Source organism: Molothrus aeneus, chromosome Z (assembly GCF_037042795.1).
Source record: "Molothrus aeneus isolate 106 chromosome Z, BPBGC_Maene_1.0, whole genome shotgun sequence".
In the NCBI taxonomy this organism is placed as follows: Eukaryota; Metazoa; Chordata; class Aves; order Passeriformes; family Icteridae; genus Molothrus; species Molothrus aeneus.
In genome coordinates this window covers 30,069,867-30,082,659 of record NC_089680.1, presented here as the reverse complement: position 1 = coordinate 30,082,659, position 12,793 = coordinate 30,069,867, and the positions used below count along the sequence as shown (strand labels likewise).

The 12,793-nt window shown below is 35.6% G+C and overlaps 1 protein-coding gene across 1 annotated transcript in view; it reads right to left on the bottom strand.

The window, feature by feature from the left end:
* FCHO2 (FCH and mu domain containing endocytic adaptor 2) overlaps window positions 1-12,793 on the bottom strand; it is an 80,587-nt gene that overhangs the window by 17,621 nt on the left and 50,173 nt on the right. Inside the window, exons 12-18 of the mRNA XM_066568981.1 lie at window positions 12,609-12,663; window positions 9,982-10,160; window positions 9,386-9,397; window positions 8,951-8,975; window positions 8,226-8,268; window positions 7,200-7,294; window positions 2,699-2,802 (exon numbers count right to left, since the gene is read on the bottom strand). Of these exons, the coding sequence (XP_066425078.1) occupies window positions 2,699-2,802; window positions 7,200-7,294; window positions 8,226-8,268; window positions 8,951-8,975; window positions 9,386-9,397; window positions 9,982-10,160; window positions 12,609-12,663 (513 nt within the window). The remainder of the gene's footprint in view (window positions 1-2,698; window positions 2,803-7,199; window positions 7,295-8,225; window positions 8,269-8,950; window positions 8,976-9,385; window positions 9,398-9,981; window positions 10,161-12,608; window positions 12,664-12,793) is intronic.

Genomic DNA, 12,793 nt, shown 5'->3' with positions numbered 1-12,793 from the left:
TTTATCTACACTAGTTTTTCATGTAAAACAGAGAACCTGCATTTTCCATTGGAGTAAATACCATTATTTCATAGATTATAGGCTTTTTTTGACAGAGCAGTCAAGTCTAATATATTGGATTATACAACAGCCTGTCAATAATAATAACAGAAAACAGTATCAGAAACCAAGACTACAGGGCTGTGTGTGTGGCAAACATAGATTTGGAGAGCTAAAGCAGAGCTACTAATAAATTGGAAGCGAGAGCGGCAGAGGGTAAGTTAAATAGTTGGGACTGGAGTACAGGACCAAGAGAGGAACAGGCTGTAGGACCAGGGTTTTTCCAGCCCAGAGAACAGAAGCCTAAGAAGAGATTTATTAGCAGGCTCCTACTAGGTAAAAAGGGGCACACAAAGAAGTCAGAGACAGGCTCTTCTAAGAGATGCAAGAGCTACAGCGAAGAAATGCCAGCCAGACTTTGGTAAAAAGTCCTTCTTGCAACCTTTTGGTAAAATCCTGAGACAGGCTGCCAGATTGGCAGATTGTAAAATCTCCCACCCTGGAAATTTTCAAAACTCAGCATGGTTGTGAGCAACCTGATACAATTTTGAAGTCAGCACTTTTTTGAGCAGGCTGGCCCAGAGAACTTAAAAGTCTCTTCCATTCTAAATCTCTAGATGGTTTTAGGATACACTTAACTGTTAAGTTATTTAACTAGTGATCATACTGGGGTTAACATATCTGAAAGGGACTGAAACCCCTGAAGCATCATTTTACAGGATAACTGTAGAATCACGAATGATAAGGGGCTAATGTGTATGTCTGAAACACTGATAGCTGCATGACTATGGAACCAACAGTTGGTTGTTTGGTAATAACAGACAAACTGTTGATAATGACCAAGGGCTGTTGATACTGATCAAGGACTGTTGGTAATAACCAAGGATTGTTGGTACTAATAGACAAGGCTGGCTGGTAATAACCACAGATGATTGTTAATAAGCAAGGACTGTTGGCACCAACTGAAGACGTCTGCTGATAATAACCAAGGATTGTTGGTAAAAACAAAGTGAAAAAGAACAAGATGTGGATGGAGAAGGCACTATGCAGCGGTAGGCAGCATTTTTCTGTGACGTCTTGCTCTAGCTCCTGCAGACAAGCACAAGTGCAGGAATGAGGCAGAGAAATGGGTATGGACTGGAGGGGAAAAGACCACCCAGGACCCCCAAAGCCCTCTGACTGAATTTCAGAAAGGTCTGAAACAATTAACTGTGCATGATGACTAAATTGCATAGAAAGCAAGAAACTTAGCTCCAGGGTAGGAAAAACTGGTACTCCCAACAAGCTTAGGTGATACTTCCAGGATACTCCATCAGCTGAACTGACACTGGAACCAGGATTGGTGATCTCTCTTTCTCCCTTTCTCTTCCTGTTTATTTCATATGTTCCTTTTTCTCTTCCTTTTTTATTCTACCTCTTTATCCAGAACCCACTGTCATGCACATATATAGTAGGTCAGGGACTAACATACCAATTTCCATGTCAAGTGCATCATTTAATAATAAAACTTGGTGAGTTTTGTGGACCCTCTGACTTTAGTCATTCCTTTTGATCCCTAGCATTTGTGAATCTTGGGTATTTCCTTTCCCCTAAGGGCAGGATGTCACTGTAACTTTTTTCCCCCATTTTATTGCACTTCTTGGCTTTGATAGAGACTATGAGAATTGTAAAAGGAGTTAACATATAATGAAGACAACTGACAACCTTCTACTTGTATCCAGATAGTAGTAAATTTCAAAAGCAACAGTATAAAATGAATGTAGCTTTGTTCAGGATCATACTTTATAGTAGAACAGATAAATTACATGAAGAACAGATTTCTTGAGCTAAGAGCAATTACTACAATTCTGCATTGGAAAGAGAAAAGAATTTCAAAATGAACTCTGTTCTGATCCTACAGAAAAGCAAAACAGTTTTAAAATATTCTCTCAGTTTTGTCAAAGCATAAGATGAGAATTTTGTTTGTACCAAGAATATGGTGAAAATATCTTGCTACTTTGAAAGACAATGAGAGGATTTTACCACAGGAGCATTTTTCCAAGTCAGGAAGTCAAGTGAAACCTGCAGAATACTAATATTTACAGAGGAAATTAGGCATGGCCTAGTCTGATAGGCTGTTTGGTTATTTGCATTCTTTAGCACATTCCTTATCAGCAGGCGAACCCACATTGCAGGTACATGCAGACAGTGTGCAAACTCTCACTATCCTTACGGGCAACTGCTGAGATCTACCACCTCCCTTCTCCACAAACCAGCACCAAGTGCAGGGAGAAGTCACAACAGGGCTACTTGTGTCAACATACAATTGAAAAAAACCCCACTCATTTCCCAGAGCTTTGGTGATATCCCTAAATCAAGGGAGGTTTGTTAATAACTTCAATAGTATTTTGTTTTTCATTATCAAATTACTGATTTGCTCAATTAAAAACATTCAGCTGATGCAAAAATTTTGGTTTGGACCTTAGGACTTGTGTTAATAATTATCTGTTGTAATGAGATATCATAAACTATTACCACGCCTATTTGGCAATGTTGAAAACCTGCTTATGTGATTCCTTGAACATTGGCTATAAAGTAACTCCACTGTAACAGAGTAAATGAATGGTGTATCTGAAATCAAGTCAAAATGGCAAATAAAAAAATAATAATCAATACGTACTATTTCATTAATCCCACTAAGTTTCCCGGTAGACAGCTTTGGTCTTGAAGCAGGCCTTGGCGGGGGTACAATGGTGCCCACAGAAAGAGGAGTGGTGGGCCTTGCTGAAATAAAGCAAAGTTAGGAAAATATTAGAAATATCACACTGAACATAAATAGTTATTTACTTGAGTAGAATATTAGAAGTGATGTTTCTACTAGAGGTTCCTATTGTACAAGTGCCATGTGTAAAGAGTTACCACAAATCGTAAGTGCTTTTAAAATAGCGCCATGTGATACCCTGAAAAGTGCATCTAAAAAACAGCATCATGGGCTTTCTCATTGCTCTCAAGTGATTTTATACCAACCACTCTTGGAAGCTTGTATGTAAAAAGAATTGTTTTTGCAAATGCAATTAATCTTAATCTTTGAGATCTCGTTACTGTCTGACATCCCACAAAAATACATTCCCATTTCTAGAAAAGCAACACTGCATAGTTAAGAAAAAGCAATGCCTTTAAATGAATAATTTGAATTTTCTTCTGATTTCAAGCTGAATATTTACTTCACTGTCCCAACTGGTATTAACAAGCAGTTTAGTACATTCTAAGTAAGAAGATTGAGTTAATTTTAGCATCAGTTGAGCAATAATAACAAAAAGAAAAAATGAATCCAAAGCTTGCTTTTTGGAGTCAGTTATTAGCAAAGAGCAGTACAGAATGCATGCTTCGCATACCCTTATTTGTATGAGCACAAGAAGACACTAAACTATAGTCCAGTAGTGCTGAAGATGATGCAGAAGATATTTCAGCAGCAGTGCCAGTTTCTTCAATGAATAATTGTTCATGGCATATAGAGTTATTGAAAAGGTCACTTTGATCCTCAGAAGCACAGCTGTTGGAAGAATTCCCAAGCAAAGCAGAAGAGGCAAGGCAGGCATTTTCAGTTTTAAAATGCAATCTTTGGGGCTCCTTCTTGTCTGTGCTTGTGTGTCTAATTGTAAGAAGTTCATCAGCAAAGGAAATCCACTGACTCTGAGACCGTGAAAAACAGGATAAAGTACTGGTACTCCCTGATGGCGCTGCTGTAACACCAGATTTGCACAAAGTGCTAATGGTAAAGCCTGGTGAGGATGGGCTTGTAGACCCAGAATCTGTCTGGTGTCCAAGCAAAGACTGAGATATTCTACACCCAGGCAAATCAGTGGTAGATGATGAGGAGCTCCTATTGTGCTCTGTTAGGGTAGCTGAAGGAAAAGGGAAGAATTGAAACTAGGACCAACAATGAAAAGATAAAATTTTCAATATTCAAAAAAGTATTCAATATCCACTGCACAAGACTACTAGCCAGCATGAAAAATAACTGCTCTACTAAAGTAACAGCTCACAAATAGAAGAAGGAAAAAAAGCCAGTCACATATCATATGTACTTCATTCATACTGCCAACCATGTCCCTCCCTTTCCATTTTTTAGTACATTAAAAAAAATTATTGTGTATGTCTCCACTTTAGGCTCTATTTCTCACAACTTTCCTTATTCCTTTGACTTCCTACCTGTTGTGATTTAATTTTTCTCATCTTTGTCTTTTCTTTCTTGCATCCTACTCCACCTTTGGTTCCTCTCCACAGCTTTCTGTTTTTAATTTCCTTCCTTATTTAATCAAACCTATCCTGCTCCTTCCAAAGACTTTGATCCTCTTAGTCCTACTATTTGTAATAGGAAGGTCCAACGGATTTGGCTTTCAGGTGAATGAATTAAGACAATGGAGCCACAAGATTCAGTCTGATAGTTATTCTGTCTGTATCAATCTGTGAGTAACAATATGGATGAGGCCTCATCCACCTCAGTTTTTTTCCCCTGTCTCATCCTATAATCTTCTGATTGCTGAAAAATGGAGTTTTCCACAAGTATTCCCTGCACTTGCTGTTGCCTGTTGCTCTAGATGACAATAGAAGCAGAAAATGCAAAGTTAGTCAATTCTCAACATCTTGCACATTGGCAGAGCTAGGAGCAACAGAAGTGACAACCGAAATAAAAAAAGGAAACATATTTAAAAGTTCAGATCAAAAGTACAGTTGTCCTTACTACAGTGGTCCTTTTGCCTTAAAAAAATACATTCTGTAAGTCCACCTAAAATTAAGAATTTTAACACACCTTTCCCTTTCAAGCAGATATTTTAACTATCATGCAAAAGCTTTAAAATACTACTATAAATCCTATTTAAAAACAATGTGGACATGTTAGGAACTATTTAAAAAATACATATGGATGAAAATAAGGAAGATAACTAATAGAAGCATTTTTTTAAATATCAAGAACTAGCTAAAAAATGTCTGTTGTGTTTGTTCAAGATAACAAAGTTAGCTTAAACTTATAATAAAATGGGATTATTCATGGATGACCAAAGATTACTTCTGCGCTGCATAAACCACTGTCTGCTCAAATACCAAGGTAGTTTAAGAGTTCAATGATTAACATGGTTATAAAACAATAGTTAAACAAATGTTTAAACCATAAGAGACATATACTGTATTCCACACAACTAATGTATGTAATTTAAATTTGGGATTGAGATTTTCAAAAATTTAAAGCACCAGCTTACTACTAACCTTCAAGTTGAAGATAAAACATTGATTTTGAGGAAAATACCATCTGATAAATATTTTTTAAAAACTTTAAAAACTTACTTGCAAGTTAGCAAGCATTAGAACTCAATTTAAACAACATGACTTACATTGATCCAATTTTTTTTAACCCCAAATGTATTAGAAATTTGTTATACTTTGACACACTTACTTTCTATTTAATTCTACAGATTATTTCACAAATGTAAATATCTTAGTTAACTTCTAGAACAACAGTCCTTGAAAGAATTATCAGATAAAGTTTGCCAAGGCACAGATGTATCTAAACTTGATTTATGCCCACAAGACCCTCCATTGCACCAATTTCAATGAACTGCAGGGCTTTATGTATAAGCCTAATGGGTATGACTAGAGTAGATGACTCCCTGCCAGATAGAGCTCCAGAGGATATTATGGATCTCTGTCATTACCCATCAGCGAGAGACTACTTTCTCCACAATTCTGCTGCCAGGAGGAACTGTATGATGACTTCCTAACCTGTTTTCACTTCTCATCCAGGCACAACAATAAACACCTGAATACAGCTACAACCACCAGCAAAACAAGTTCAGTATCTTCTGCCTTTCTCTGCGGACTCCAACACAAGACCAAAGTTATCAAAACAGAGTATTTTAAGAAAGCACCAATTTTTTCAGAGTATTCCAGTAATGTATCTCTCTAGAATTTATTCTTAAATGTGAATCCACCACACACATGGTGGATTCACTTGCCAATACTACTGACTGATTATGTAAGTCAGGATGAGAGAGTTATAATGAATTCTGTAAGCCAGATTTATTAAAACTGTAACCTTTAAGGAACATCAACTTGTTGTGAAAGACTAAGTTCTTAATATCTGAAGTGTTACAAAGCAGTGCTGATTGCTGCTAAAAGAACATTACTTAAGCCAAAAAATAACACCAGTTTTTCAGAATTCTCCTACTGATACATGTAAATCTTCCTTATTGTTCTTCAATCTGCATGATTATGCACAGAAGAAAACCACTAGAAAGCCATAACGAACAAGGAAATGAGGACTATTTTTGGAATACAAGTACTTAGTTAAAAAAAATCAGCAAACACACTTCCTTTCTCAGGTGTGTGGGAGGAGGAAAGTGTCTACATTAAGAAAAAATTAAGATGTTGGAGTAAAGATACACAGTAGGTAGACTGAAAAGAAGTGTGGAACTATTTTTTGCAAAGACCAGGTTTCAGAAAGCTTACCAACTTGTCCTACCAATGCTAATATCCTGCAACCCAAAATTCCCAAGCAACATGTGCTCTCTCCCTCCACCTCCCATATGCCACACACCATCATTTTCCTTGCAATATCGCTGCTTTCAGGATCTCAGCTTAACTCATGTCTCAGTCCTGTCATTTTTATCCATCTCCCCTTGGATTATGCCTTCACAACTCCTGACAGAATCATGCCTTCCTACAGGAAACAAGTTCCTCAGAGCAAAGCTCTGCAATGCCTTTGTACTATATAGCCCAGCCGACTTTCCTGGAAAGAAGAAATCCATCCTGATTCATTGTGCAAGCTCAGTTTGTCTCACAGTTGCTGCAACAACCTCCTTTTAATCTCCCAGCCTTACTAGCTGAAAAAAAATTGATTGCATGCTAGATGGTGAGCAATTATTCAGTAAGTATGAGAAGGCAATAAAAAAGGCAGGAGCAAAATGGAATTTTCTTGGAAGTGTCTAGCACTCCCTCTTCCTTCTTGCTCTCTAGTTTGAAAGCCTTATATGCTGCCTTCTCAGTCATGTAATACTTGTAAGACAGAATACTGCTTTATAAAATTCTATAATTTATGCATCAAAGCACACCCCTTTGCAATAACTGAAAAACCACAACATCCAGAAATATAGTGAACACCATCTCTACCATTAATATTTTACCTGAGGAAGATGAGGATGCCAAAGAAGCTGAAGAGGAAGATTCAAGAGAAGTGCTGAAGAGTGGATCCCATGCCAGGAAGTCACTGTTCCCCTTTCTATATTAAGAGTTAAAATTGGAATAGAAATGAAAGATTTATGCATTCATAAAAATGACAAACTTCAGTAGTAGTTTGATAATATAATAATTACAATAATTACAGAACACTTTGGCTTCAAAGGGATCTTTAAAAATTCTGTTCCAACCATGCTGACATCCACTAGACCAGGTTGTTTAAAGCCCCTTCCATACTGGCCTTGAACATTTCCAGAGACAGGGCATCCAGAACTTCTTTGGGCAGCCTGTTTCCACATATCACCAGATCTCACAGTAAAGAACTTCCTCCATATATTTAATATAAAACTACTCTCAGTTTAAAGCTACTCCTCCTAGTCCTATCACTACATAATTATTGTAAAAAGTCCCTCAATAATATGATAAAAACTTTTGACAAATTAGTCTATATTAGTCTTTGCATCTAAAAAGAAAAGAATTAGTCAAAATTTGGAGGTCAAAGAACTGATTTACACATAAGGAGACTGTCTTAGCCAAAACTTTGGTGAAAAAGTTTTGGAGTATGTGAACATACTCCATAATGTCAGTTAAATAACTGCAATATTTGAGACCTACATCTTCAAATTAATTCATTTCAGCATATATACACATAAGCAATGTATGCAGATCAGTGTAAATTTGGGTTTTGCAATCTTAAACACTGTACCATGGAACACTAAGTCTGTCTTATTTAAAAACATTGTGTAGCTATGTAATTATAAATACCAATTGAGATTGATCACAATAAATCAAATGTATTAGAAGGGGTAAACAAATGAATGGAAATACCCATTGATACACATAGGCTTATAATGCAATAGATGTACAACTTAAGATAGGACTCAGCTGTCATTTCCAATGAGTTTCTGAGTTTAGAAAAATAAGAACAAATTCCTGCAAAACAGCATTTGATAGAATTTTAAATTTTAACTTACTCAGTAGTTGGAGCAGAAAGTTTTGATTTTGTTAACTCTTCACCTAAGAAAAAGATACCATATTATAACTAAAAGTGTGAAATATAAAATAAAAAATTCATTTTCATTATAAAAAGATATTTAACATTCATGTAGGCAGTTCAAACAAATTACTATTAAAATGGAAAAAAGAAAATGTATGATTTCTGATAACTTAAGTTTCCTTAACTATGAGAAGACTATATAGACCACTGCACTGCCTAAGGAAGTGTTGTTTGCTTGAAACTTCCTCCTTGAATTATACAGTTTACAACACTGTTCTTCAGCAAATCTGGTCTGGTTTCCCATTGGCCAAAAAAAACCCAAAAACCCCAACCCTCAGTAATAAGAGATAATGCTCTATCCTCTATGTCAGTATTTTATATCATAAACATGGTGTGCTTTGCTGGTTTGTGGATCATCCTAAACCTGAACTGGTGGAAGGGTTTCAGGAACTTGCACAGGAGTTTTTCTTATGGGGCAACCCCTTTGGCATCGGGATGTGCTCCTCATTACTGTCAGAGAGGTCCCCACAACAGGAACAGCCACGTACATAGATAAGGAACAGTTATATAAAACTAACAAGAGAAGCATTTTGTTCAATTTAAAATACAGATATTTAAGACGTTTATGTCTCCAACAATTAAAAAAAGTTTTGTTTTCACTCTATGTTAAAAAAACTAACAGACTAAAAGATTCACACTTACTGGATGAATTTTGATTCATTTGTGCCTGAAACAGGAAAAAAAATAGGAATAAGTTCTTCTACTGTGAAATAAACCACTTAACAGTTCCAGAGTTCTTATTTCCACTCAACTTCCTATGTGATATTTTGTTTTCAGTGCCAGGTAAAAACATCATGAGCTAGCGGAAGACCATGGAACATGAGCCTGGACAGAGCAACCAGTGAACATCTGCCATACCAGTTTGAAAATGCAGGAATAAATATTGTAGAGCTGACAAAGGGAGCAGCATTTTTAAATCTCTTTACTGTCTGGGACAGAGAATTAAACAGCCAGTGTATCTATCACATGGTACAGATGAAACAAAACATTCCTCATGTTTTCCCAACAAGTCCCCTAACACACTACACTTACTTAGTTTTAATTACAAATGCAAATAAAAAGCCATTCTCTACTTACAGGACTGTGCCTCTGCTTTCAAAATGTGGTGAGAGAAAAAAGAGAAAAATTATTATTTTAATATGTTATGCACACTATTTTCCTTAAAATCAGAACCAGTCTCGCTCTGATCTGAGTACTGTCCTAGCATACCCTAATATTATTTATCATTTGGTGGTATAAAGGATTATTCCATGAACTGGCAGGATAAATCAATAAAGCTGCACTGCAAATGTTACATGTATCCTCATTATATGACCTGTTTTAAAAAACTTGTATGTTATTGAAAACTAATTTTCAAATTACATTAAAAGCCATGCTCAGCGACACTAAGATGTAATTGAATGTCTCATGGTGGCACAAGCACAAACACAAGAACTGAGCACTCTAAAGTCTAAAAGGAGACTTTAAATATGAGAAAAGTACTTAATGTTATATTGCAATATAAAAGTGCAATCTATATATATTGGAAAATGAAATGTACCAAAAATGACCTAGTGCACAAGAAAAAAGAATTACTGAACCTAGAAAAATTCTGAACATTATAATATATGTTTACACTACTGTTTCTTTACTGCTTTTCTACACATCAAAAATACAAGCAACAAAAGACTTACAGATATTGCTGGAGAAAGAGTGATGTTCCCTATGGATACTTTTAATTCATCCAAAGAAGGCATAGTGTACTGAGAGCTGTTATTTGGCTGGACAGGTTTTATTTCCACATGGAACCTCCTAGGTTCATCATCTTCAGAGTCAGACTCACTGGATGAATAGAAATGGTTCTCTTTGGTATGTTTGTCTCAGTTAAGGTGGAAATACCTCAAAGTCATCTGCTTACTCTACTTTATAATTTTGATCCACAAAATGCTCATATTAAGTGACCTCTTAGTGCATTTACATATATCCACAGTCCAAAATGCACAATTCAGAGTTAAAATTTAGGGGTTTATTCCATTTAACTTCAGAACGATGATTCTATTCAAAAAACATGATGTCATATAACTGAAGAATGGCAGTATCTGTCATAGAAATGAATAACTGCATATTTGAAGGCGTAAGTTTAATTTAAGATTCTAAAGCAGCAACACTTCTACATGTAAAATTATAATTTGCAAGACTCCAACAGGGATTCTAAGGGATGTATGAAAAATCTAGAAGTCTTTTAAATCAAATGAAGAAAAGCCTAGGTTTTTTAATGAGCAGTGAAATGCCCATGGTACCTGTACCTAACATAAACAGTGAAGGAAAGAGCAGGAGCCACCGTTACTTGTTCCTCTTACAGTGTGGCACTAAAAATTTTTTTAGTAAGGATGCCAGTTAAATAGAAGGCTGCACAGCAAACTGAACAATGTCAGCTGCTTAAAGTACTGTCATCTTTGGATAGAAAGAAATCACATGACATCTCAGACCTCAAAATAAGGAAAATAAACAGCACTTTATATGCACAGGAGCTGCACTGAAGAAAAACTCCGAAAGGCCCAAGCTAAGTCTTAAAACCTGCATTTGTTTTGACAAGAAAAATTTGAAAATTTCCCTCTACAGAAACACAAAGTTTTGTACCACCTGGAAGAAGTGTACATATTATCTAAGTCACTTCTGTTATTTTCACCTGAAAATATGACAGACTTTTGCATTAAATTCCTTCAAACTATCCCCTAACAAAGTTTTCAACCTGACATTCCAAATTCCTTTCAGCTGAAAGGATCTTAAAGTTGTGGTGAGGGAAAAGCCAAGTATCTTCATTTTACACCTCTCTTCCTTCAAAATGAAGCATTTAAAGAAAAGGTTTCAAAGAAAAGTAATTCTAATTTCATCAACATATTTCTTGTCTTGAACATTATCACTGACCTTCAAGATTCATTTCCTACAAATAAGACGGTTCTCGTAAAATGTTTGGCCAATACAGATTTAAGTCAGACTTATTACGATTGACTGTCATTATAATAAAACAATGTTCTCCAACAAATTATCTCATGAGATCCCAGTAACAAAATAAATTTCTAGAGGCTAAGGGAGGAAAAGAGAAAGTGAGCTGATAAATTCCTGAAGCTGGTCAAGATTTTCAGCAGCTGAAGTACTACCTTATGAGAGATTGCAAATCATGGATATTTTTCATTGAAAAGAGATAGTAAAAAATAAGATGTCCAAATGAATAAGCGAATAAGCATGAATTTTGTTCACTTATCATCATAAGCCTGAATGCTGTTAACTTATCTCTCACTTTCAGAAATACATGCAAAACATGAAACAATACTCCTCTTAGAACTGTATAAAAGTCTGTCACTTGTATATCAATTTTTTAAACAGAAGATTACATCAACTGCTTTTATTGTTACAGGACTCTTCCATGTGGATATAAGAGGAATATTCTGCAAGGCTGATGAAAACAAAGAAGTTATGATGATAACCTAGCCACTGCAATGAGCTGTTAACTGCAATTTAAGGTAATGGTACAGCCCAAATTCACCTTTTATCTGAAGTACCCAGAAAATTCAGTGAATACATTTCCAAAAATTAACTATCTTGCCAATATACTAATCTTGCTTAGATCTATCGTAACTATTCCCAGCTCTTAAGTAGAACTTTCCTCTGTGGTGGTAGGAAAAAAAGCAGACAAGAATTTTTCTCCAAAGCAACAGGGGAATGGCAGAGAAAAACCTTCAGCCTCAATAAAGGTGACAAAGAACAAAATCTGCTCTGTATATGAAAGCAATAAAGCTTTCAATATGAAGTTATTAAAAGACAGTAAAAGCTAAAAGCACCAATTGGAAACAGCATGTAGTATAATGACTTCATTAAGTAACAGAAATTCTATTTCTACACTGCTCTAGTGCTACAAAAAAAAAGTGAGGGTGCAAGTATAGAACAGATAACCATTCAATTTGCTTTAAAAAATTTGCAAACTTTATAAACTCTCTCAGAGCTTTTCATGGAGAGAGATCTGCGTGGAATTTTGGATCTGCAATGGATCTGGCAATTTTTTTGCTTTTTTACTGTCCTTTTAAAGTTCCCAAGAGATCTAATCAAACCTAATCTAACCTAATCTAATCTTTAACATTTGCATACACACATCCAAGAAAAAATTTGGTTCATTTTACAGAAACTATGAGTGTAAGAATACAAGGTTGCAACATAGACATAAATGTCATTCATCTTCCTTAACTTTTTAGTCAGTACTGCCTCTTTCCGAAGAATTATAGTAGCAGCAAATAACTTGGCGCAATAATAGTAAAAAGGATATCCTGTGTTGCTTCTGGTTTAATGCTGTATCCTTCATCATCTACATCAGGAAAGTTCTAAAAACAACAACAAAAATTATGCTATTGATAAATAACTAAAAAAAACCAAGTCATTCTTACATCAGACCGAATTTTACATCATTGACATATTAAAATTGCAACAACTCATGCAAGTGATTTTTATTCA